At 42.6% G+C, this 23,093-nt stretch overlaps 1 protein-coding gene across 1 annotated transcript in view; it reads left to right on the top strand.

The window, feature by feature from the left end:
* Window positions 1–5,101: 5,101 nt before the first annotated feature.
* The window catches only part of agla (amylo-alpha-1, 6-glucosidase, 4-alpha-glucanotransferase a), a 29,490-nt gene continuing 11,498 nt past the window's right edge, over window positions 5,102–23,093 (top strand). The window contains exons 1-13 of the mRNA XM_063462683.1: window positions 5,102–5,188; window positions 7,558–7,686; window positions 10,096–10,306; window positions 12,822–12,991; window positions 13,285–13,488; window positions 15,467–15,648; window positions 16,680–16,791; window positions 17,015–17,141; window positions 18,300–18,402; window positions 19,450–19,547; window positions 20,141–20,280; window positions 20,458–20,645; window positions 22,220–22,343. Of these exons, the coding sequence (XP_063318753.1) occupies window positions 7,599–7,686; window positions 10,096–10,306; window positions 12,822–12,991; window positions 13,285–13,488; window positions 15,467–15,648; window positions 16,680–16,791; window positions 17,015–17,141; window positions 18,300–18,402; window positions 19,450–19,547; window positions 20,141–20,280; window positions 20,458–20,645; window positions 22,220–22,343 (1,747 nt within the window). The 5' untranslated portion in view covers window positions 5,102–5,188; window positions 7,558–7,598. The remainder of the gene's footprint in view (window positions 5,189–7,557; window positions 7,687–10,095; window positions 10,307–12,821; window positions 12,992–13,284; window positions 13,489–15,466; window positions 15,649–16,679; window positions 16,792–17,014; window positions 17,142–18,299; window positions 18,403–19,449; window positions 19,548–20,140; window positions 20,281–20,457; window positions 20,646–22,219; window positions 22,344–23,093) is intronic.

Below are 23,093 nucleotides of genomic sequence, written 5' to 3'. Positions count from 1 at the left end.
ACAACTAATGCTGCCACTAGATATAAAGCGCCTTGAGGAGACTGTTGCTGTGATTTGGCGCTATATAAATAAAATTGAATTGAACTAGATGACGCCCATGAGTGTAAACGGTAAAGCTTCCAGTAAAGAACCAAGTTTTGACACCGTGTTTCAAAAAGCCTCAGAGCTTCGTAAAGCTTTGCTTTGACATCACCAGCTACAAGTCCAGAACATTTTCCTCTGTGCTCTGTCAGCTGGGTTCATTATGGGTGAGTCGTTCTGTCACGCACAGCTGGGTAGTGTGACAATCCAGCGAGGAAGCAGGCTCTCTTGCCATCTTAAGTAGTCTGCCAGCATCAGTGTAAATGAGCCACAGGTGTGTGTTGAGGGCAGGTCCAGTTCCGCCCTGGTGGGAGAGGCGAAGACAAAAAACACACCTCAACCTCTCCAGATCTTGAGAACCATGACATATCTGGAGCATGTACAAACTGATATTAATCTTTAATAGGGCTGTCAAAATTGAGAGCAAACAAAACAACTGCTGTATAACGCCCTCCACTATCTTAGTATAATTGGTCACATGACTGCATCACATGACTAAAATGTGTCATTGTTTTCGAAAAGGCTCCGGGTTCACTGTCCACACTGTGACGCAAAAACGGCGTTTTCAAATGTATCCGCTTTGGAGAGCGTTTTCAAAACGCTGCGTTTTCCTTGACTGAAAATGCCGTCTCAGTGTGGACGGGAGGCCAAAACAGAGAGAAAAAGATGCGTTTTCAAACAAAAACGTAAGTGTGGACATGGCCAAAGCCATCTCCTTTCATCCGAAGCAGCGCTTTCATAAAGCTTCTTGTCTGTCAATTAATATATGCAACCAGCCTTTAGCCACAGTCGTCTACTGCCGCTGAAAGCTACGCTTATTTCAATCCCATAGGCAACAAAGACTAGAGCTGAGTAAGCTGAGAGCCCATTAACTTTGTTCTGGTGGCTTGCACATAAACTTGTGGATAAAGCACTGGTCTTTTATTCTAAACTGCTGGGAGGCAAGCTGCTGCTGCTCAGCTTTCACTGATCTAAGATCAGTAACAATCTGCACTTTGTATGGAAGCACAGCTAGCATTAGCAAGTAAACAAGCCTCAGTGATTTGGCCTGACACTGATGAGTTTCATCTTGCTAACCACCGTGGCCATGTTGAAAACTGAATGTCACCAAGTTGTAAAATCATTTGATACATTAGCAAGGACAGTTGTGACTTTGGACTGCACCTATGTGTAATCCAGTAAAACAGACAGGTGCACATCTACTCCGTCTTTGCCGGTTATGACAGGTGCATCAGGGGCTTCAAAAATGTACAACTCATCTGATATGAGTGATTAACAGACAGAGAGAGTGAGAGACTGTGTTCTGTGAACGATACCAAGAAGGTGCTGAAACCTGTAAGGGTCCATGTAAATCCTCCAATGGGATGTCTAATTTAGCAGCCAGGCTGCCATCCGGGAATTTTACTCAGGATGGAAGTCAGGTGAGCACGTGGACAGAGAAAGGACCTGGTAGTGAAGTTACCCACCTCAAAGAGTGTCCACGCAGCAAGACCAGGCAGTCTTTGCACTACATGGAGCACAGGTTTGACTCTGTTGTCTAAACACCAAAAACACTGAGAATCCTCCACCTTCATCCAACTCACCACTGAGTACTTCTGGAGTGGGAAGAGCTCTCCCTAGATGTTCAGGTGGTCGCAAACAAAAGCTGAGGCTGGGTACTGACTGCAGCTGACGATATTAACATACCTCCAATCACATCCTGTTGTCTACAGCTGTGACGGCGCATATTTTAGCTGGTGTTCTTACAGAGCGAGCACTCTGCAGACGTCATTTTCTGACCTAATTGTTCTGTCATAACCAGTATGGGCTTAGTGTGGAAGAAAAGTTCATCACGTTTATGTGCAATAGTTAAAGGTGCATTTAGGAAGTTTGAGATAGCAATGCCCGGGCTCCCACAGACACATGCACAGTATGATCTCCTCTCGGGAATCTCTCTCCTACAACTCAGTCAGATTCTGCTTCTGAGGTTTTCTGCACAGGTGAGAAAAGAAAGTAAGATAAGAGCAGAGCAAAATAAAGCAAGAGGCAGGTATGGAGACAGTAGGAATCAGGTCATTACCAACAGATGAGTTTGTAGTTATGCTGAATCCAAGGGTGGGAAACCAGAGGAGCACCTGTCCCTGAAACACAACACCAACACTCAAACAGAGAGAGAGAGCAAAATGAAAAAACTACAGTAAAATAAGTAAAATACTTTAGCATTATGCTATAATATGCTGGTTAAAAACATATGCTGCTATTGTTATTATAATTGTATTATTGTATGTTGTGGTATTTCCATCTCAGTTAAACAAATCTTTCATATTTGTCACATCTCTCAAACAATAGTTTCATTTAAGTCCTGAATGTATAGAATTTGTCCTTTTTAATGCAAAGGTCACTACAACCCTCCTAGAAAAGAATGCACAAAATATCTGTGTTAATATTAATTTTCAAATGTTCAGCGAAACTGCAAGAAACAACACTGAAAACACTAACAGGAAGCTTTTAATGTTCCTATCATAATGGCTAACCTTATAAATTAACATGTCATGAGTTATAACGGAAAATTCGATACATCCAATTACAGATACAAGCTAGAGCGTCTGATCTGATACCACCTGTGTGCTTCCACCATATCAGCGATCCTGCTGAGCGACTACGACTACTGGGTCTGTGACCCAGTATGATTCTGGTTGAAGTTATAGTCTTTGATTTGTTGTTATTCTTGGTCTTGGTTCTCCTTATTGTTCTGTGTGTGTGTGTTATATCCATAGTTGCTAGTTTCCAGATTTCTGTTCCTGTGCCTTCCCTGTGCTCCATGTTTCACGTCACTCTTGTCTCTGTGTTTGTGCATCTCCTGTGCCTGGGTGTTTTCTGTTTTTCCCCCTAGTCAGTCATGTCTCCGTGTCTCTGTATCTGTCTCATTATTCCTGTTTTTGGTTTTTGTATTTAGTATATTTGCTACAGTGCAATAAAGGTTTTTAGTTAACTGCAGTGATGGCCAAATGAGGCTGAAACACTGAAGCTTGTAGTGAAAAGCGGTTCATTACTCCAAGCTTTTCAACACAAGCCTCTTTGGTGACATCTGGTGGCCAAAAGTATGAAGCGCAGCTTGAATCTACAACGTCTAATGAACTGCTTCATTATGATTGCCCACAGAGCTGAAGTTTTTGGGGGTGAAAAAATGATGTTATGTCTATTTTAATAATCAATAATTTTGATGAATAAGTCTTCCTTGTTTAAACATATACCATGGTGTGTTCTACTGTTGTTTGTGACTTATTGATGTTTTTATTAATAAAGAAAACTATATATAACAATGTACAACACAATCTTATGATAGGTTGGGAGTAATGCTTCCTCTGTGAGGTCCCTGCCTCCACGTGAGTATGTAACCAACAAGTGGACAGGTACATTTATATATAATATACTATAACTTCTATAATTATAACTATATGTACTGTGTATTTCTTATGTTCATTTTAGACCTGGGAGCAGAATTTCTGATGAACCGGTTTCACTGGTCTCACACAGGGTCACGTAGGTTTGGATTTTTTCCCCTTAATAATAAAAACCTTCATTTAGAAGCTGCATTTTGTGTTGACTTCTGTTATCTTTGTCTAATATTTAAATTTTTGATGATCTGAAACATTGAAGTGTGACAAACATACAAACAAAATATGAAATCAGGAAGGGGGCAAACACTTTTTCACACAACTGTAAATGTTTGTTAGAAATTGAAGCAGAAAAAAGACAGGATGGAGGTGATTCTCATGAACAGTTGCAATGCCCCCAGCACAACCTGTGGATCTGTAGTAAGTGGACAAAGTTGCTCCATTAAGTCTCCATTAAGGAATAATATATCTATAATATAGTAGGTGACCAAAAAGGCCCGAGACAGTTGGATAAAGGGACTTGAATGGACGACATTGGCACTGTGTAAATCTCATTAGATGCATAAACTGAGCATGAAATGGCTACACAGTGCTTACAACAGCAGATAAACCTAAAGATCTGTTATTACATTATCATACACTGAACTCAATTCAACCACTTACATCTATTTATCCTTGACAAGACTAGTACCTGATCAGAAGGGTAGATATGACAGCAAAGAGGCTGACAAAATAAATGTTAACTACTGGCAAACCCAGTGAGAAGTGAAGGTGAGACAAGAGATGAAAGAAGACAGAGGGACATACATGCTCCTAAGTTAAAGAAGCATCAACTCTTTCACTCTTTTCAGTGCAAATGTTGCAAATAACAATACCAACAGCTGTTAGAACATGTACCACATATTGTTTTTGCAGTGGCCATGCATCGAGTCCAGTTTCGGCTCTTTCCTGCAGGTCATGCCCCACAGGTCTCTGCTGTGTCTTCTGTCTACTACTGCTTCTGCCCAATAAAGTAGACACGCCACAAAATAAAGCTTTTATTATCAGCATTTCTTAAAAGTGTCAGTCTCAGACACCCGTGTTAACAGGAGCAGACACATTGTGCCCAGGGGTTAACCTGGGAATTAGTGGGTGGGGGAAACCTAACAGCTGGTGTGCAGCAAATAAATAAAAATAAGACATATAAATATGTATAATGTGAACTCCTCTATATTTTTCTTCTTTGCGTACAGACTAACCCGCTCTATTTACTGCTCTTTGTGGATTAGGTAAATCCAACAGGATAAAAACAGACAGATCCAGTCTAGTATTATAATACCTAATATTGGTCATTAACACCGCAGCCTGCCTTGCACCAGCCCAACACAGTAAACTTCACCACAACACTTCAAACTAACAAGTTTAGCCGGTGTTGTGCTGCGGACGCTGGCTGTGGGAAACAAAGCATAAAGCTTTTGCACAGTGCTATATATAAAGACAAACCTATACTTCTACTTTAGCTCAAATCTTTGTGGGCTGTTTTTGTTAAATAGGGCTTTCAAATCGGAAAATTCGCTTTACACGTTTATTGCTCGTTTTTTCGCATCATTACGGTAAAAGCACTGAACTGTACGGTAATAAATTCCGCCCCGGTCTGTAGGCCACGCCCCTTCCCTACAGCTGCTGTCTATCCGGGAAACTACCACAAACTGTTCTGTTGCTGTGACGGACCCCGGACACACAGCGGACAGGTGAACGGCGTGGACATTTGAATGCGTTTTGCCTTTGCTCGTGTTGTTAGACGATGACGATGCTAGCTTGGAAGACAAGTTGCTAGCTACGTTAGCTCGGCGACGTTTGCTTAACTAACGGTCGTGATGTTGTTTGTAACGTGACCCTTTTCACGTTGCAGTTGTCTGTTCACTTTTAGAGCCTAGTGTGGTTAAACGCAGTGTCAGCTGCTTTGCTGGTAAACAGCATTTTCATTCATCTGTCCCCGCTGACCTCGTTAGCTTGTAAATGCGGGTTATTATTGAAATATTGGGGCCAAATCGCTGTGCTGTGTTATTTTCCGCAGTGAAATTGTCGCTTGACAGCACCGCCCACCACAGCGCGCTGTGCTACTGGCTGACCGTGTGTGTGTGCAGGCTGTCACACCGTGTGAAACACAGTAATTCAGCTGTTTTGTTGGCCGTGTTTCTTCAGTCACGCTGTGCCGAACTGTGAAATAGTTAAACACTGGTGCTGTGCAGCAAAGCAAGGCGACAATAAACGAGCTCGCCTTTAAACTGAGCGCAGCCCCACGAAGGACGTTAGCTGTGCAGACTTGTGCAGACTCGTGTTTTTCCGTTGCAAATGCTTACTAACGTCATGTAAATGTACGTCTCTGTGGGTTTGTAATGGCGTGGACCCAGTGTACCGAATGAGCTGGACGCTTTTAAAAATAGATGCTGTGACATTAACGGCAGAATTCCTGACCTTGTCCTGGCCACCTCGAAGCACTGCGCAGACTCGGAAGAGGGGTCAGTGGGGTTCAGTGACTTCAGATGCGTTAACCTGCTCCAGTCAGTGCACAGCGAGGTTTGCAGTTACATTGCAGTAATCCCTGAATTCAAATCTAAAGCATTTGTTAAAACAGCAGGAATATTAAGACTCATTATATCCGCGTACTGTAGTGTCTCTGTCGGGTGTTTAATGGGCTTTACTTTGCAATCAGTTAAACATGTATTTTATACTGTAGATCTGATTGGTAGGAAGTGCTGTGAAATATTCTTTTAAAAATATATTTTTTATGGTGTAAAAAAAACAAGGTTCACAGTTGGATCACAAGATCATTGACCGCGGATAGCTGATGTCCAAATTCATGAGTCATTGTCAGTTTAAACTAACTGTAGTTACTTGCTGTATGTTATGTGAAATGAGGCCTGAACTTCCTCACTTTGTGTAAGAATGGATTGCTTAAAGCATGTCTTAATAAACTCACTACCTGAAGTGTTTTTTTTTTTCCTTTTAACCACATCACCCTTTGTTGTCATCATGCCAGTTGCCAGGGAAACCCGAATCTCCATGATTATTGTAGTGCCATCCACTCACTACAAGGCTAATTACTGAGTGTGTAGTAGTACAGACAGAACAGTGGATTTGTGTATGTGCAGGAGACAGGAGGGAGTTGTTGACTTTGCCTCCTAACTCCCCAAATCTGTACCTGATCAAGCAACTCTACAGCGGGCTTAAAAACATGTCGGATCCATGGAACCCAGGCTTCACGATTTCCATGACTTGAAGGATTTGTTGCTGATATCTTGGTGTTTTCTCTGTTTGCCATCCGGGAATCTCTGTGATCCTGCTTTTGTAACATGGCGTGTAACAAAGATTAGAAAGTGCTGAAACCAAACTCACAGTAAATGTAAAGTAGTATATGTTAGCAGTCATGCTTTTCAGTTACTGAAACATTATCTGCTATTTGTTGGAAAAGATTTTGATACCTGTTGAAATTTATTGGTAAATAACAAAATGTAATGTGATTATGAGCACAGTGGCAGTGAGGAACTACACTCTGAAACAACTGATTGTATTTAACTTTTAGAGGTTCACAGTAGGGATGAAGAAACTCACCCTTCAGTCTGATAATGGCATACTGGAAAACGAGATGCCATTTAAAGATACCAGTGAGTGCTGTATATCTGTGACGCATCGATTTTCCAATGAATAGCTGGAAAAAGTGTTTATTTATTGAGTTGACACTTTTTATAAAACCATCTTTCCTGGAGGAACAAACAAATTGTGATTTTTAATCATCAACATCAGCCAGTTTTTAAAGACAGCAGGCACAAAGACAAGCCTTTAAGACTCTGCACCTCTCTGTCAATACAGTGTTTAAGAACTTTGTAGTTATTAAACCAAAGTTTTGAGCTTGGATTTTTCCATTAGACTTGGTGCTACCTGAGGCCAATTGGACTGCAATGCTGATATGGCACATACACTTCCAATATTAAGATTCCTGCTGCTGCATTGCTCCACAGAGTGGAATTTTGCTGATTGGACAGATGGCACTGTGTTTAGTTAGAAAATGTGTTTCACTGTAGGTCACGTAGTAACCTGCCTGTTTTTGTCCTGACAGGAGGGCAGGGATCAGTATAAATCTGAACCGATTCTCACAGTATGTTGCCTCAACACCTGAAGCAGATTAGAGTCCTCATGCTCAACGACAAGCAGAATTTAGAGAGAACTCTGTTCAGACTCGAGCAAGGTAAGAAACCTGACTGTATTACTGAATGTACTGCACTGTTCAATAGCAATTACTTTATAAAATCCTGCATTTAATACACTGTTTTAATATTATGCAGTGGGATTATGCTGCAGTGGCTCCATCTGCTAAGCTGCTAAGTTGGTTGTTAATGTTTTTATATGCTACCAATTTTATACATTGAAAATTTGAATCAGGAAAACTTGCAGGGTCACTTTGGTCTATTTGGATGGTGGTGTAAAAGTACCTCCGATTAGCTGCTTTTGAGCAAAATTGTGCAGGAAATTGTGTCTTGCTGTTGTTTCTGTTGAAAAGGTCGGAAATGTTCAATCCACATATATATTTGTATTAATATTGAGCCAAATAGTCAGTAAATCACTGTTGAAGACCTATCCAGACACACAGCGTAGACATTATTCCTTGGTTTCAATGCAAGACGAAGCATAAACCTTTAAAAATTCTGCAACAATCCCTACAAATGCAAAAATCCATGTGTTTTGTTTGTTTGTTAGTTGCATTTATACTTGTTCGTGTTGGACATGGCTCAGATAAATGTAGGTTAAACAGTTTAAATGAAACATAAGGGGATAAGACTGAAACAGTCATGCGTGGCCTGTCAGTGTTATGACGGTGAGAAAATGGCACAGACGTCTGCATTGGAAGAATGGTGGTTATTGCATTACTGTAAGCAGATGCAGTTGCAGGTTGTTATATATTTGTTAAAGATCGGATGCACTGATCCGATCTTTTTCTGTTTGCATAAGGAATATATACCAGTGTTATACTGATGAGCTATAGTCCTCACTCTGAGGAAAGGAATTGAGGGAACCATTGTTTTATGTGGAAGGTACCAAGGTTCAGCTTCAACACTTCTTGGTTACGTCTCATTTTAAAAAGTTTTGTAGAAAGACATGTACTGTATAGAGATAAAGCAGCAAGCTTTGGTTTAACCGTAGCAGGAACCTCTAATCTGCATCTGTAGTAATCTATACTGACATCAGGGGGCTGTATTGAAACGTGTCATGTCTAAACACAATGTGGAATATTACCGACTGTTTGAATTTTTGTCATTATTGGCTTTTGTAACAGCATTCATAAAAATCACAAGTTTGGAAGGGCTTTTCTGAATGTATACAAAGTCATGTGGAAAATATAAACCAAAGCCATTTCATTTTGTTCACGTGTCCACTCATTCCTACGTCTTATTTCATAGTGCAGCCTTTACATGCTTTCTCAGAAATACACTTTCTGAAAATTATATTTATCTTATTTCTCATGTTGTCTTTTGGATTTGTTAGTGTAGCATAGCTTTTAGCTTAACTCTTGGCTGAAATCAGTTGGGTGTGGCTTTGTCATGTGACCCTTCATCACTTTCCTACTCGGTGTATCAAATGTGTAGTTATTCCTCAGCCTCATTTAGTGTTAAAGATGCGTTTCCAGCTTTGGAGGCCAAGCTCAGTGAATTGGAGACCTGGCTTCTCACCCTCGAAAATCCTGCAGCTAGCTAGGTGAAGGTGATGGTAGCTTAGCCACCATTAGCTGTTCCCTAGCAAATCATCCTGAGCAGTCGGGAAACAAGCTAGGTAACTGAGGAGGTATTGTAGCCCTACAGTCAACCTGTCCACGGTTAAAAATGATTTTCCTCTTTTGACAACACAAACACCAAGAACAAACTCTGGTTATTGGTGACTCTGTTCTCTGAAATGTGAAACTAGAGAGTCAGTCAAATGTATTCCAGGGGTCAGAGCATTGAAACTGCTGTCTGAGGGGAAACACAGGTTAGGTAAAATTGTAATTCACATTAGCAATAATGTGTCAATTGGTGGTCAGCAAAATGATTTAATCATTGTGTAACTTTGCTAAAATGATCTCTGTAGTTTTCTCTGAGCATCTCTGCAGTCAGTCACAGCTGCTGGCTGAGTGCTGTGCAGAGAACAGTGTGGTCTTTCTGGGTGATAGTTGGGATGCACGGCGTATGCGCGTTTGTGCATGCATGAAATGTTTGTGTGCATGTCGGCTTGGCTGAAAGGGTTGAAGAGATGTGTCACTTGGCATTTAGAGGGCTCTGCATCCTATAAGGATTTTGTTGGCTGCCTGTCATATGGGACCATTTATAGACAGACAATTAAACTCTGTCCTAACTCTGTAGGACCAACAAGACCTACAGTTTTCTGCTAATGACTGTGTGTGTGTGTGTGTGTGTGTGTGTGTGTGTGTGTGTGTGTGTGTGTGTGTGTGTGTGTGTGTGTGTGTGTGAGGGATGTGGGTAGCAGTAATGATTACTGCAAGAAGTGAATCTTTTCAGACTTGTTGTGACATTTTAACAGGGTGAAGACAAAGTGGAATTTTCTTTACAATTCAAATTCCCAACACAGTTTGTTCAGTTTGTGTCGTACTTTTCTGTCTGCCCAGGGTTTGAGCTGCAGTTCCGTCTCGGTCCAAGCCTTCAGGGAAAGAAGGTTATGGTGCACACCAACTATCCACTTGAAGGACAGCTGTTTGACCGAAACAACTTCCGTGTTTTGCAATGGACCTACCCAACAGGAAAGGAAGAAGACTCGGATAAGTTCTGCTCTCTGGACCTCAAGTTGGCTGGGTCCTATCAGTACTACTTTGGATATGTGTAAGACCCTCCTGACAGTCGCCCACATTTTATGAATCCGGGGTTTCAATGTCAAAGCTGAATTCAGGAAAATGCAGTGGAAAATATTCCAACAGTTAAATCATTTTGTTGGAATCATCCACGCTATCACTAAAGCCTGTGACAGCATGTCTTTATGTTAGACAGTTTGTTCTTCATTTGTCCATTTTTATTTAAAATTATTGTAGAACTCTATAAATTGTTGAAGAAGTGAATACTTTGTGAAACAGCGTGATAAAGGTGTCAGTCAGAGATGCCGGCCAGTCCCGGAATAACATGCTGAATAGGTCTGGCTAGGTGGAAATCAAACCAGGAACTAATTATAACTATTTTTTAAGTTAAAAATTAATATTTCAGTTGAAAGCAATCTCCCAGAGCACTTGGGGTTTGTATCTGGCCCAAGGATATTTGGCATGCAGACTAGACCAGCAACCTCAACCAATCACAGCAGATGGCCCCGCCCCTCCCTGAGCCTGGTTCTGCTGGAGGTTTCTTCCTGTTAAAAGGGAGTTTTTCCTTCCCACTGTCGCCAAAGTGCTTGCTCATAGGGGGTCATATGATTGTTGGGTTTTCTCTGTATGTGTTGTTGTAGGGTCGACCTTACAATATAAAGCACCTTGGGGTAATTGTGATTTGGTGCTATATAAATAAATTGAGTTTAACTAATTTGAGCACTTTCAGATTTGTAACATTTAGAGACAATGTTAAGAATATTTATTTAACTGGAGCTGCATATGAACCGTTCATTTGCAGTTATACCACGTGTCCACACGTCACCCGTCCACCTGTCGCTCTCCTGCAAAACTTTGGTTGGAACATCATCAGCCACCCACCTTACAGTCCGGACTTCACACCCAGTGACTACCACCTGTTCCCAAAGTTGAAGAAACATTTGTCAGGAAGGCGATTCTGCAGCGAACGGCTATGACATGGGCTTTGTAAAACTGTCACAGCGTCTACAAAAGCGCATCGACCGAAATGGCGATTATGTAGGAAAATAAATAAGTCTTTAAGCTTTAAAATGATGCACATACTATGGAAAATAAACGGTTGCTTGTATTTCTAATACAATAGGAGACCTTACTTTTGGGGTTGCCCTCATATTTACTACAGCATGTAAATGAAAAATGGATGTCGCCACTTTGATGTCACCAAATAGTTTCTGACATCTCGAAGCCTCAGTTAGCTTTTCTGTGTAACGCCATCCAGAAAGGATCCAGTAATATTCAGACAACATTTAGAGCAGTGGGTGGAGTGCCAAGTACAAACCAGTGTAGTTTACTCGACAGGGTTCATGCACAAAGTGTACTGGTGCAATGCACAGACATCCTGCAAATTCATTCTCACAGATCGTTTTAATTGTGGACCTCTGTACTGCTCAGCAGTCTATATCAAATCCTCCAAGACGCACCAACAACAGATGTGGTTGAAAGGTCCAGTTCACTAACTCAAAGCTCTGTTCCACCAAGGGATAGGCCTATTGCAGCATAACTAAGGGAGGATTGGAAGCTGGTTCCACAGAAGAGGCGCCTGAAAACTGAAGGCTCTGCCTCCCATTCTACTTTTAAATACTCTAGGAACAACAAGTAAGCCTGCAGTGTGAGAGCGAAGTGCTCTAATAGGGTGATATGGTACTACAAGGTCATTAAGATAAGATGGGGCCTGATTATTTAAGACCTTGTATGTGAGAAGGATTTTAAATTAGATTCAATGAAGAGAAGCCAATATAGGAGAAGTGTGCTGTTTGTAGTCCCTGTCAGTACTCATCCTGCAGCATTGTGAATCAACTGGAGGCTTTTTTAACGATGAATTACAACAGTTGAATCTAGAAGTAATAGTGATGCGTGTTATTTGGCTCCATGGATAGATAAAAGTGGGAATCACGTATCTATACCTAATACTAAGGAAAGCCCACAGCAACCCGTGGAAGCCATAGTTAACCTTTGTATATGTAACTCGTAATAAAATATTATGGTCAAGTATTAAACGCTGCACTGAGTTTTTTCCCAACAAATGAAGTAAAACTGTAAGATAACTGCTTAACACTTTAAGTATTAAAATATCTAAAGTGATGTAACCCAGTCTGAATCATATTTTTAAAGTGAAACCTCTCCCAGCGATGTGGCTTCTTGGCTCAGGCGTTTTAACTACTCGCCCTCCGTTCCCATCGTGTAGCCACATCAGTCATTTCCATCCACCTTTCTGCTCCTCCTGTCATGGACTCTAAGTAGGAAGTGCTCCAGCAACACTCACTTAAATGCTTTGTTTGCTTTTGGGTTGCATATCAGCAGCCACAAGTATCACCTCCTCATCCTCACTGTTAGGTACTCCATCATCATCTGAAACGGACTCGTGGCTCTCAGATAAGCCTGCGCTTCTTTCACTGTTGTTATCTAGAGAATGTAAATACATGGTGTCAGTCTATCAATCATATTGTGATATGACACGTTTAACCTGCTGTATTTCATTTGTGTTAAATTTGATCTTTTTCCATCAGAGACTCGGAGCGTATAGGAGGAGGTTATACTGTGGTGGATCCAGTTCTCCGTGTCGGGGCCGACGATCATATTTTGCCGTTAGACTGCATCACCATCCAGACCTACCTGTCCAAATGTCTGGGACACTTGGATGACTGGCCAGATAGACTTAGAGTGGCCAAGGAGTCGGGTAGGTTAGCATGGAGCGCCACACTGACTCTGGTTCTTTCTTTTGTGTTCAATTATAAAATGCAAACTCAGTCACATGCAAATCTGGTTGTTATTGACGACCATGGTTCCTGTCATCGGCCTAAACTCTCTGGACTCAATCCTCCAGTGTGTGTGTGTGTGTGTGTGTGTGTGTGCAGGTACTACATCACATGGACACAGTGCAGTGTGTGAGGGGATTCATCACATGTCAGGACTATCAAACAAAATGCCGTATAGAAGGATTAATAGTACGTGTGTGGGTTTGTCTTCCAGGATACAACATGATCCACTTCACTCCAGTGCAGACTCTGGGGGAGTCCAGGTCCTGCTACTCCTTAGCTGACCAGCTGAGCGTCAACCCTGAGTTCAGCCCGGCGGGTCGCAGCTACGACTGGACGGATGTGGGGGCGCTGGTGGAGAAGCTAAAGACAGAGTGGGACATTCTGTGCATCACAGATGTGGTGTATAACCATACTGGTGAGTTGGTGACTGTTTGTGGGAGGTTTTTCTTCTTCATGTTGTTTTTATTACAACATGTAAAATGTTGATATCCATGTTGCCTTAGAGTATAGTAGGAGCCATGAGGAGGGCCATTCATTAGTGTACTTGTTTCCTTCGCCTCGGAGGTCAAAGGCCTCCTCCTGCATCTGATGTGAGACGGCTGCTATTCACTGCTGTCTTTAGATTCTGACATCTCCCCTCTAAGCGCTCTACCCTGTGCTTTGCAATCAGACGCACCAAACATTGTTGTGACTGCAGCGACGCAACATCCTTCAGAAATTTCATGGTTGGCTCGTACCAACCACGAACCAAGTTAAAAGGTTCAAGTTACCCACAGCAGCCAACTTAACTAGGCACACCAACAGCAGAACATGTTAATGAAGAGTGCTAATAGGCTAACAAAGAGCAAAAATGCAACTGTGTTTTCTTGCCTGAAAGGATAGTAGGGGAAGTGAATCACAAAGCGTCCTGAGCCAGTCCATGGAGCCGATCACTGACTGAACATCCTGTGCATCACTTTTCATAATGCATGGATTAGATTATGGACTAAGGATGGAGAGGTCGACATATGTGCACTCAGCGTACATGCAACAAGTTGTTTTATTCATTTGTGATCTTTGTTTACAGCTCATGGTTTGTTATGCTGCACACAGTCTTTCATTATTAAAGCCCACACTCACTTTTATTTGGCCTGAACATTTATGCAATCACATGTCTTTGTTCCACCACATGTTGTAGTATGAGAGGTTTCATAACAACACATGCTTTCACTGAGAGTCTGCACATTTCCACAGGATTGAAAGTGTCATTAAACTGTCCTAAAGGCGGGACTTTCAGACAGATCGTTACCCTTATCCTGTAAAGTTTGACAGAACAGGAAAGATTGTTGTTGACTCACAATCATAAAGGGAAGTAAAGAGAAGCTGTTTGGGGGGGGAAAAAGGGGAAGATTTTGGTTTTGTCACCTTTGAAGCACAGCAGGTGAACACTGTGCTGTGGGGAAGAGTGTAAACATTTGCTTTCTTATAGTGGGCTCAGTACTGACTCTGTGGAAGTGTAGCCTCACAGGTTTCTTCCCTGACCTCAAGCACACATTGAATTTTCTTTCATTCTGGATGTGCTATAACCACGAGGTGCAAGGCAGGAATATGTATCTGACTGGTTGGCAAATGGTTTCTGCCAGTCGCTGGCTGCTGCTGGATGAAACTGTTTGCAAAGAGGTTGCTGCACCAAAGTCCTTGTGATCATTTTGGTCATCCGTAGTTTGCACAGAAGATTATTTAAGACCTTGTATGTGAGGAGCAGGATTTTGAATTCTGGATTTAACAGGGAGCCAATGAAGGGAAGCCAATACAGGAGAAATCTGCTCTCTCTTTGACCCTTCACCCCACAGTGTCCAACATGGCAGTTAACTCAATACACCAAGCTTTAAAAGTGCCATTTTTGCCACACTTTGTCAGGCTTCGATGACCGGTGCAGGGTTAAGGTTTGCTCACGCGCTCGTACTCTTGCTGTAGCCCCGTCTAAGGCTTTCACTTGAAATCTATATAGAATCAGGTCAAGATTTAAAGACCATTAAAAAGTTAGCTGGGTATAGTTTAGGTTGTTGGTAAAACATCTTATAGCAAAACTGGTTAATAGTTGAAAGTGTTTTTTCAGATCAAGTGGAGACTTTTCATTTGACATGCTCGTTGCATCAAAGTGTTTCTGTGTGCTGTCCTGCTGGCAGTGACCACCCTGTGGATCCTTCTCATCCTCGCTCTCTCAGGAAAGGTCAAGTAGTAAAATGAGCCTGATATGAAGGTTAAATACAGACTGAACTTTGATTTATACAGTATGTCTGACTCACTGTCAGACTATTATTAGATCTTTAAAAAGCCCTAGAGTAAAACATGATGAATAAAGTATTTAAACAGCTCAATGATTTCTTTTCTGTGTCTGTGTTCCTGCACAGCTGCTAACAGCGTGTGGATAAGGGAGCATCCAGAATGTGGATATAACCTGGTGAACTCTCCTCACCTGCGCCCACCCTGGGTTTTAGACAGAGCTCTGTGGCATTTAACCACCAGAGTAGCAGAGGGACGCTACAAAGCTAAAGGACTTCCTGCTGACATCACCACGGAGAGTCATCTGAATGTGAGTTCTGGGTTCCTGCACATTCATTCACCTTTGAACTTTCACAAATGTCACAGGCCGTGGTGTGAGCCAATGACAGCCCTGCCTGAGAGCATAAATTGAAATCTTATCCACAGCCTCATCACCAAAGGTAGCTAGCTTTTTTAAATGTTTCTTTAAATTACTCAGTAGTACTGAGTAACTTACGAGGGCTTTAGATCAAAGCTAAGGGCCGTTTTTCTGGCCTGCTGTAAAACAGAGCAGAATATATCTTGTATGACATTTCTAGACACAATTTGAATTAAATTTTTGTTAAACTTTTACATGTCAATTAAAAAAAAAATAACCTGTTTTTACAGAGACATAAACTATTGCACCTGACGGGCTGTACTGCAGAGTAACGCCTGTGCAGAATACTCACTGTTTCTATATTTAGATTTTATTTTATAGTAAATATAATCATTTTGTTATTTATTTATATACATTTGCACATTGCCCCTTATTTTTTACTTTTACACCTGACAGTTAAAACAACCAAAACCTAGCACCAAGCAGAGTTTACCTTACGCTGTAATTTGGTGCATAAATCTTTGCTCCAAGGTTGGTGTTTCTTTGTTTGGAGTCTAGCTTTGTGTCAGAGTTGGTAGGTGAGTGTTGGCAAGGACAGAGTCGGCTCATTAAACCAAACTAATGCTCTTCCTATGTTAACTGTGGCTGTACCCACAAATGAGCCACTGTGGACCAGATCAATGTCAGTGGATAAAACTGGCTTTAGTCACGCAAACTTTAGCACACTAGTTTGAAGTGTGTGTGTGTGTGTGTGTGTGTGTTACTACTTCAGTGGCTTACAGGAGTGCTGACCTAAAGGAGGGTTTGTAGAAGTCCTCAGAATAAACCAGGTAATAAATGACCTGTAGAATAAACCTCATGTCTATGCAGATGAACTGAACTGGGTCAGTTTAGCTGATGGTTAAAGGCACTTTTTCTCAGCTGCATCGTACACGCTTTAAAGACGCGTTTGTGTAACGTGTGTTTGATTTGTTGTGTTTCAGGCCGTCCGTAGTGTGATGTGGCAGGACGTGTTCCCTCAGATCAAACTGTGGGAGTTCTACCAAGTCAAAGTGGACAGTGCTGTGGAGGAGTTTAGGACCCTGCTGCAAAACGGTGTGTAAATCCACACAGACGTCCCAGTGCAACTCAGTTTACAAAGAGTCGTTTTATGTGAGCTTCAAAAACTCATCAGCATGCTTTCAGTTTGACCGTAGCGTCAGTGTTTGCTCTGAAGCCCAAAAAAGAACTTGTGTTTACTGTGTGTGCATGACAAAGACGAGCAGAGGGTTAAAAACCACATTCACTGTGTAGTTAACATATGTGTGCCTGCCATCAGGTACCAAGCCAGACCACAGCAAGACTGGACGGAAGACGGGCCTCAGGATCATTCAGGATCCACAATACCGTCGCTATGGCAACACAGTAGACACGGACTCTGCTTTGGAGACGTTTGTGCCTCACAGGTGAGACTCAGGGTCCACAGCACAGTCCTGTGATGTTGGGCTGTTGTTCAGCTGTAGTCCGTTCAACGTGGAAACGTGCTGCGATTGAGTTTCTTTGTTCTTTTCTGCATCTTTTTCACACTTTTCAGATCGTCAAACGCGTTTTTAATCCTGGACAAAGATGAGCTGAGTAAATGTGCTGTTTTCACCCAACAGTCGTAAAAGACTGTTGGCGAATGAATGAACTGATTAACGAGCCACACCAAAGCCTGCTCACTGACACACCTGTTCAATCAAGACGTAACTTTAATGTCTGTCTGACAAAGTGAGCTCAAAAATCACATCGGACCAGGTCTTTTTACCTCATCATTCACAAACAGCATTTTGTATTTAAATGGGTTATTTTTGTCTAATATTATAGAAAAACGTGACAAATATTGCTCAAATGTAAAAACTCTGCAGATACTTTCACAGCACTGTAAGTATGCAGTTGACAGTTAGCTCGAAGATGTTACGCAGCCATCAAATTAGAGCTGCAACAGGACGTTTTAAACATGCAGTGTGGACAGTAATGTAGGCTGTGTAAGAGTCAAGTGACATAACCACCTGATTAGACCAATGTGTAACCTTATCCTGCACCTGCACAGGTGTGGACCTGCGTGGGGATAAAAGCAGCAGCCTCCTGTCCTTGCATGTTAGCATTAAACACATTCAGCAAGCTAATCTGACACACCGTGTGTGGGTACAGCTTACCCTACATGTCAGACCCATGGACCCCTGTGATTGGCTGACGATCGTCCACAGAGTGTGTGAAAGAATGTGTTCTTAAATATGATGGTTCTGTTTGGTTTCCAGTCCAAAATAAGTCATTCAGGTGATGTCACACAGTCCCTTTGACTTAGTGTGAACGTCAGTTCAGTATTAAATGAATCAGGACCTCTGTTGTGAAAAGAAGACTGATGTTTGCATCTGTAGAGAGCGCATCCCTGTTCCTCCATGCTCATGACTCAGCATGGTTAAAAAAATAAGCCTGCACCACAAATATTAAAAAAATACATCGTTATGTTTCTTCATCGTTCAGATATGATGAGATACGTCTGTGACGCTGACATGGACCAGTATAGTTAATGTAAAGTGTGTATATCTGTGTGTGCTCTGTAATGTTGCTTCCCTCTGTAGTTTCTCACCTCAACACATCGAGGAGTGCTGCGGTTGGCTAAATCAGAAACTGACTGACCTGAATGCAGAGCAGTATCACATCGTGCACCAGCATCAGGAGCAGGTAAGGCTGCGAATGTACAGGGCCACACCTGACATGTTAGCTAGAGGGAAAAAGCATCGAAAGGTGTTAAACCTGTGAATTAATGTCCGTCTGTCAGTCTGCATCGGGCCAACGCAGCCCCAGGTTTACAGCAAAACGACTGATAACACAACAGCTACATCTGAGACGATGCTGTCAGTTTAACTTGGAGCCAGAGTCCGAGGACACGCCGTGAAGAGCAAAGAGGCGGAGCTGTGACCAATAATCACCATTAAAAGCTTCACATAAAAAAGCTGGTAGTCCTTCAAAGCACCTGTTCAACAAGGTGCTCCGTCCACCGCTGTTTGCAGAAGTTACATTTAACTGAGTGAACTTGGTCTGATACAGGTTTAAACTAGGCAGCATGCTGAACGCTGACGGCAGCGTCACAGGGGCGGAGCTAAAGGGAGCCGTGCGGTGTACCGGACGAGCTCAGGGGTTTCCTAACATTTAGTTTTTCACATTTAAAGTGAAATGAAATAAAATGTTAGATTGATAATTAAAAATATGAATGAACATGGCTCAGCGTGTTTGTGTGACCGCTTGGAGGCAAAGTTCATGCTATCAGATGTTTGGGGCTGTTTACAAGAAACGTCGCTTTCATTTGAATGTCAAAGCAGGAACCTGCAGGTGATTCAGGTCAAACCACTGCAGCACCTCTAACACTAACAGCTCTGTAATAACGTATGGACCACTGCACTGAGGTGAGTCCACGCTCAGAGGCTGTAAGGTCATTCATAACCTTCAGCCTCCTGTACAGTGATGAGCTCTGAAACCTGACTGCAACTCCAGATTAACCCTTCCTCTGCAGATGGTCTGTTAGCTGTTTGATAACTACTCTGTAAAGATGAACTGTCACCATCACTGGGCTCCTGTGTGGACCGTTTCTATATGTGGTCATTTTCAGCAAACGCCTCCTCTGTGACATGTAAAATCTTTAACGATCATGTGTGCAGTTACTTATTTTAGAACAAATGTCTGATTTGTCATTTTGCTCTGTCACAACCTTCTTCTTCTTTGTCCCTCCAGGCTGTCAACTGTCTTATTGGAAACATAGTCTATGAACGACTTGCTGAGCACGGTCCCAGGCTGGGCCCTGTTACCAGGAAAAACCCAATGGTCACCAGGTAGACCAGTTTAAAGAGTTGGCTAATGAGAGAAAGGCAGAGTACAGCAAAGTGTGTTAATAACTCAGTTCATTTACTAAAGCTTTAACAAAGACACAAGGCAAGTTAGCTGAACACATAATAATGCTAAGATATTATTATGGTCCATACTATAAGTACGTGTTAGGGGTGGCACTGGCTCAGAAGTCAGTGGGCTGTATACCAATTAGAAGGTGGGTGGTTCAACCCCTGGTTCTCCAACCTGTGTGTCAAACTCAGGGCAAGATGCTGAACCCGAGTTGTTGCACATACATCAAAGTATGTGAGCATTCAGATAAAAGTACTCAGGCTTATTTAAATAAAGCACTTGGATGAATGTGTGTCGACGGGTAAATGAGGCTCAAACTGCATAGAAAGCTTTATATCCAGTAGCAGTCAGTTGGATTCATGTGTTCTTTGAAAAGAGTGGATGTTGGTGACAAACTCATTTGATCCTCACTGAATAGGATCCATCAAATGATCCGTCGTCTAACATGAAGCGCGTTGACACAGTGTCCACAGCTGCGTTCACATCACCGGGCAGCGATAATGCCGTGTTTCCATCTTCCGGTCAGGTATTTCACCTTCCCCTATCAGGACATGACTCTGGACCAGGAAATGCAGCTGCTGGACCAGCCAGACAAGATGTGCCATTTCCTGGCCCACAACGGTTGGGTGATGGGCGACGATCCACTGAGGAACTTTGCTGAACCAGGTAAACAAGACGAGCCACACAAGGTGGTTTAAAAAAGACTGTAAATGTTGAATATGTAGCTGAAGTTTAGGTTGTAGGTTTTATGATGCTGCTTTAAACTGTCAGTGACTGTTGTTACTGCGAGCTGGGAGTAATAAAGTGTCTGTATCAGTACTGAAGTGCTTCTGTTCCATAAAGGCTCCAACGTGTACATTCGTCGGGAGCTGATCTGCTGGGGTGACAGTGTCAAACTACGATACGGCAACACGCCTGACGACTGTCCCTACCTGTGGGATCACATGAAGAAATACACGCAAATCACAGCCAAATATTTCCACGGAGTCCGTCTGGACAACTGCCACTCCACACCTTTACATGTTGCTGAGGTATCGTCACACCTCACTGTACATCACACACTTCATATCAAATGGAATTATTCTACGTTTAAATCCAGGACGTGTGTAACACTTTAGCTCCGTGTTGTAGTAAAGTTGTTCTTCAGGTATGTTAGAAATATGTTTGATATCTCACTGGGGCCGAACGTCACTGTTGAACTCTTCAGTTCTACAGACAAACATGTTGAGTGATCTCACTGTACATGTTTGTATTAGTAAGTCTCAAAGCATGAAAGCGTTCCTTTATTTAAATCACTGACGTGCCACAGTTTAAATAGACAGTCAGACATCTGTGATAACAGCGGATAGGTGTGTAACGTCGCTGTGTGGCCCTGACATAGGAAAGCAGCCCTGCAGCTCCTGCTCAGTGTCAGGCTGCTTTAGTGGAAGTCTGGTTTCAAAGAGCTCCGTCATCATTCAGGGGATCATTCTGCTAAAAGGCTCAGAGTCAGAATGTCTTGTGGTCAAATGCAGATGCTGTTAGTCTGTGAAATCCAGTGCAGTCAAAGGAAAAAAGAAAACCAGTATGATGCTCGGTGCTTAGCATTGTTGCCTCACAGCAGGGAGGTCCTGAGACTGAGTTCACCATCTGCATGTGGTCCCTGTGATGGTGTGGGCTGGTGTGTGTTTCTCTGTTAGCCCTGTGACAGACCCACCCTGTGGGAGGGGTCTGAATTTTTGGGGCTTTGTTACAGTATACAGGCACCATATAAATAACCCAGGCGAATTATTATTGGATGTCCTGGCTGTCTTTGTTGTGTTTTGCAGAGGATGTTGGAAGGATAGCCACTTCTTAGAGTGTTAACTGTATTTCCAGACATCACAGTCTTCATGTCCTTCTGGAACTTGTTCTGGTTTCAGCTCCGTTCGAGAGCCGGCTTGTTCCATCTGCAAGTGTTGAAGTAATACTTTGATGTGGGCCTCAGTGAGTCTAGTCCAGGCGCGAGCAAATGCTGCTGTCGCGTACCCTTCTGCTTCGATACGTATTATCAGTGAGATTCAGTGTCAGTGAAAGAATCACAGGACGTCTGTACTACACTGTAACTGTCCTAACTATAGTGACAAATGTGATTAATGTTGAATTCAAGCACGCTGTAAAAAGAGGATGCAGCGTCACTACAGCCGTGTTGTCCTGTATGAGCGTGTCCCTGCTAACAGCAGCTCTCTCTCTCCTTGTCCGTGATGTTGCTGTTTGTTGTCCAGGCCATGTTAGACGCAGCCAGAGCGGTCAGACCCAATCTGTATGTGATAGCTGAACTCTTTACAGGCAGCGAGCTCCTTGACAATGTTTTTGTTAACCGGCTGGGAATTAGCAGTCTCATACGAGGTACAGCACTGATGTGCAAGCTAAATGTGTGACTCTGTCTTTCTTCTCTTCCCACTGCATTGTTCTGCATGTCTCCAAACACTTTACCTCTGTGTGTGTTCTTTGACTGCACGACTGCACCATTCTAACTGGCTGAGTCCCCTTCACATTCATTCTCCTCCTCCTCTTCCTCCTTCAATCTTTCTTTCGTGCATCCCCCCCCCCCCCTGCACTGGTTTGTCATGCTGTGGTTGGTTAGTTCATGCTGGATGTGGCCAGAACGGTGCGTCCTGACCTGTATGTGGTGGCTGAACTGTTCACCGGCAGCGAGGAGCTGGATAATGTCTTTGTTACCAAGCTAGGGATTACATCACTCATACGAGGTAAAGTACCGTGTGTATAACACACCTACAAACACAGCATGTTCATTAACTGCTTACTTCATTCATGTTTAAATATTTGTATCAATTCCACATCTTCAGAACAGCCACAAGTCAGCTTGAATAAATCCATATAAACACATTCAGACTGCTGAGAGCTCAGCTGGTCCAGGTGTCCCGCTCTCGTCACTGGCGATGAGCTGGGATTGTGCACACAGTTTGGAGCCCGTGATGAAGTCACAGAGCGTGCTGTGTAGATGATCAAAAATGAATTCTGAGCACTTCTGGACATCCCAGAGAGGACGGCATCGAAGGCGAGATCAGCCACATTTCAGTCGTGCTAAACTCTTATTGTTGTGGCGCTGTTCCTGGAGCACGCCCAAAGTTTAAAGTAAAAACCAAAAATGTAAACTGAGGAATTATAACTAGATTTTTTTGGCATTCGGTGACATCTTTCAGTACTTGTAGTTGTGGTACTAAAAAACAACTTGTATAGGAAGTAGCTTTAATATGTAGTGAGGTCCAACGATGCAGTCTACACCAAACCCCGTCACAGAGCTGCACCTGTTGGAGGTCACAGTAATAACTTTATCCTGGTTTGCTTCCTTCCTGATTCCATATTTTTTGCACGTTTCTCACACTTCATCAAACAAATGTAAATGTTAGACAAAGATAACACAGGTAAACACAAAACGCAGGTGTTTATTATTCAGGTGTGTACACTGCAGGCCTGCGTGACTCTGTGCAGGCTAC

Source organism: Pelmatolapia mariae, linkage group LG18, assembly GCF_036321145.2.
Source record: "Pelmatolapia mariae isolate MD_Pm_ZW linkage group LG18, Pm_UMD_F_2, whole genome shotgun sequence".
In the NCBI taxonomy this organism is placed as follows: domain Eukaryota; kingdom Metazoa; phylum Chordata; class Actinopteri; order Cichliformes; family Cichlidae; genus Pelmatolapia; species Pelmatolapia mariae.
The sequence above is the reverse complement of the archived record's forward strand: the minus strand, read 5'-3'. Positions and strand labels throughout refer to the sequence as shown.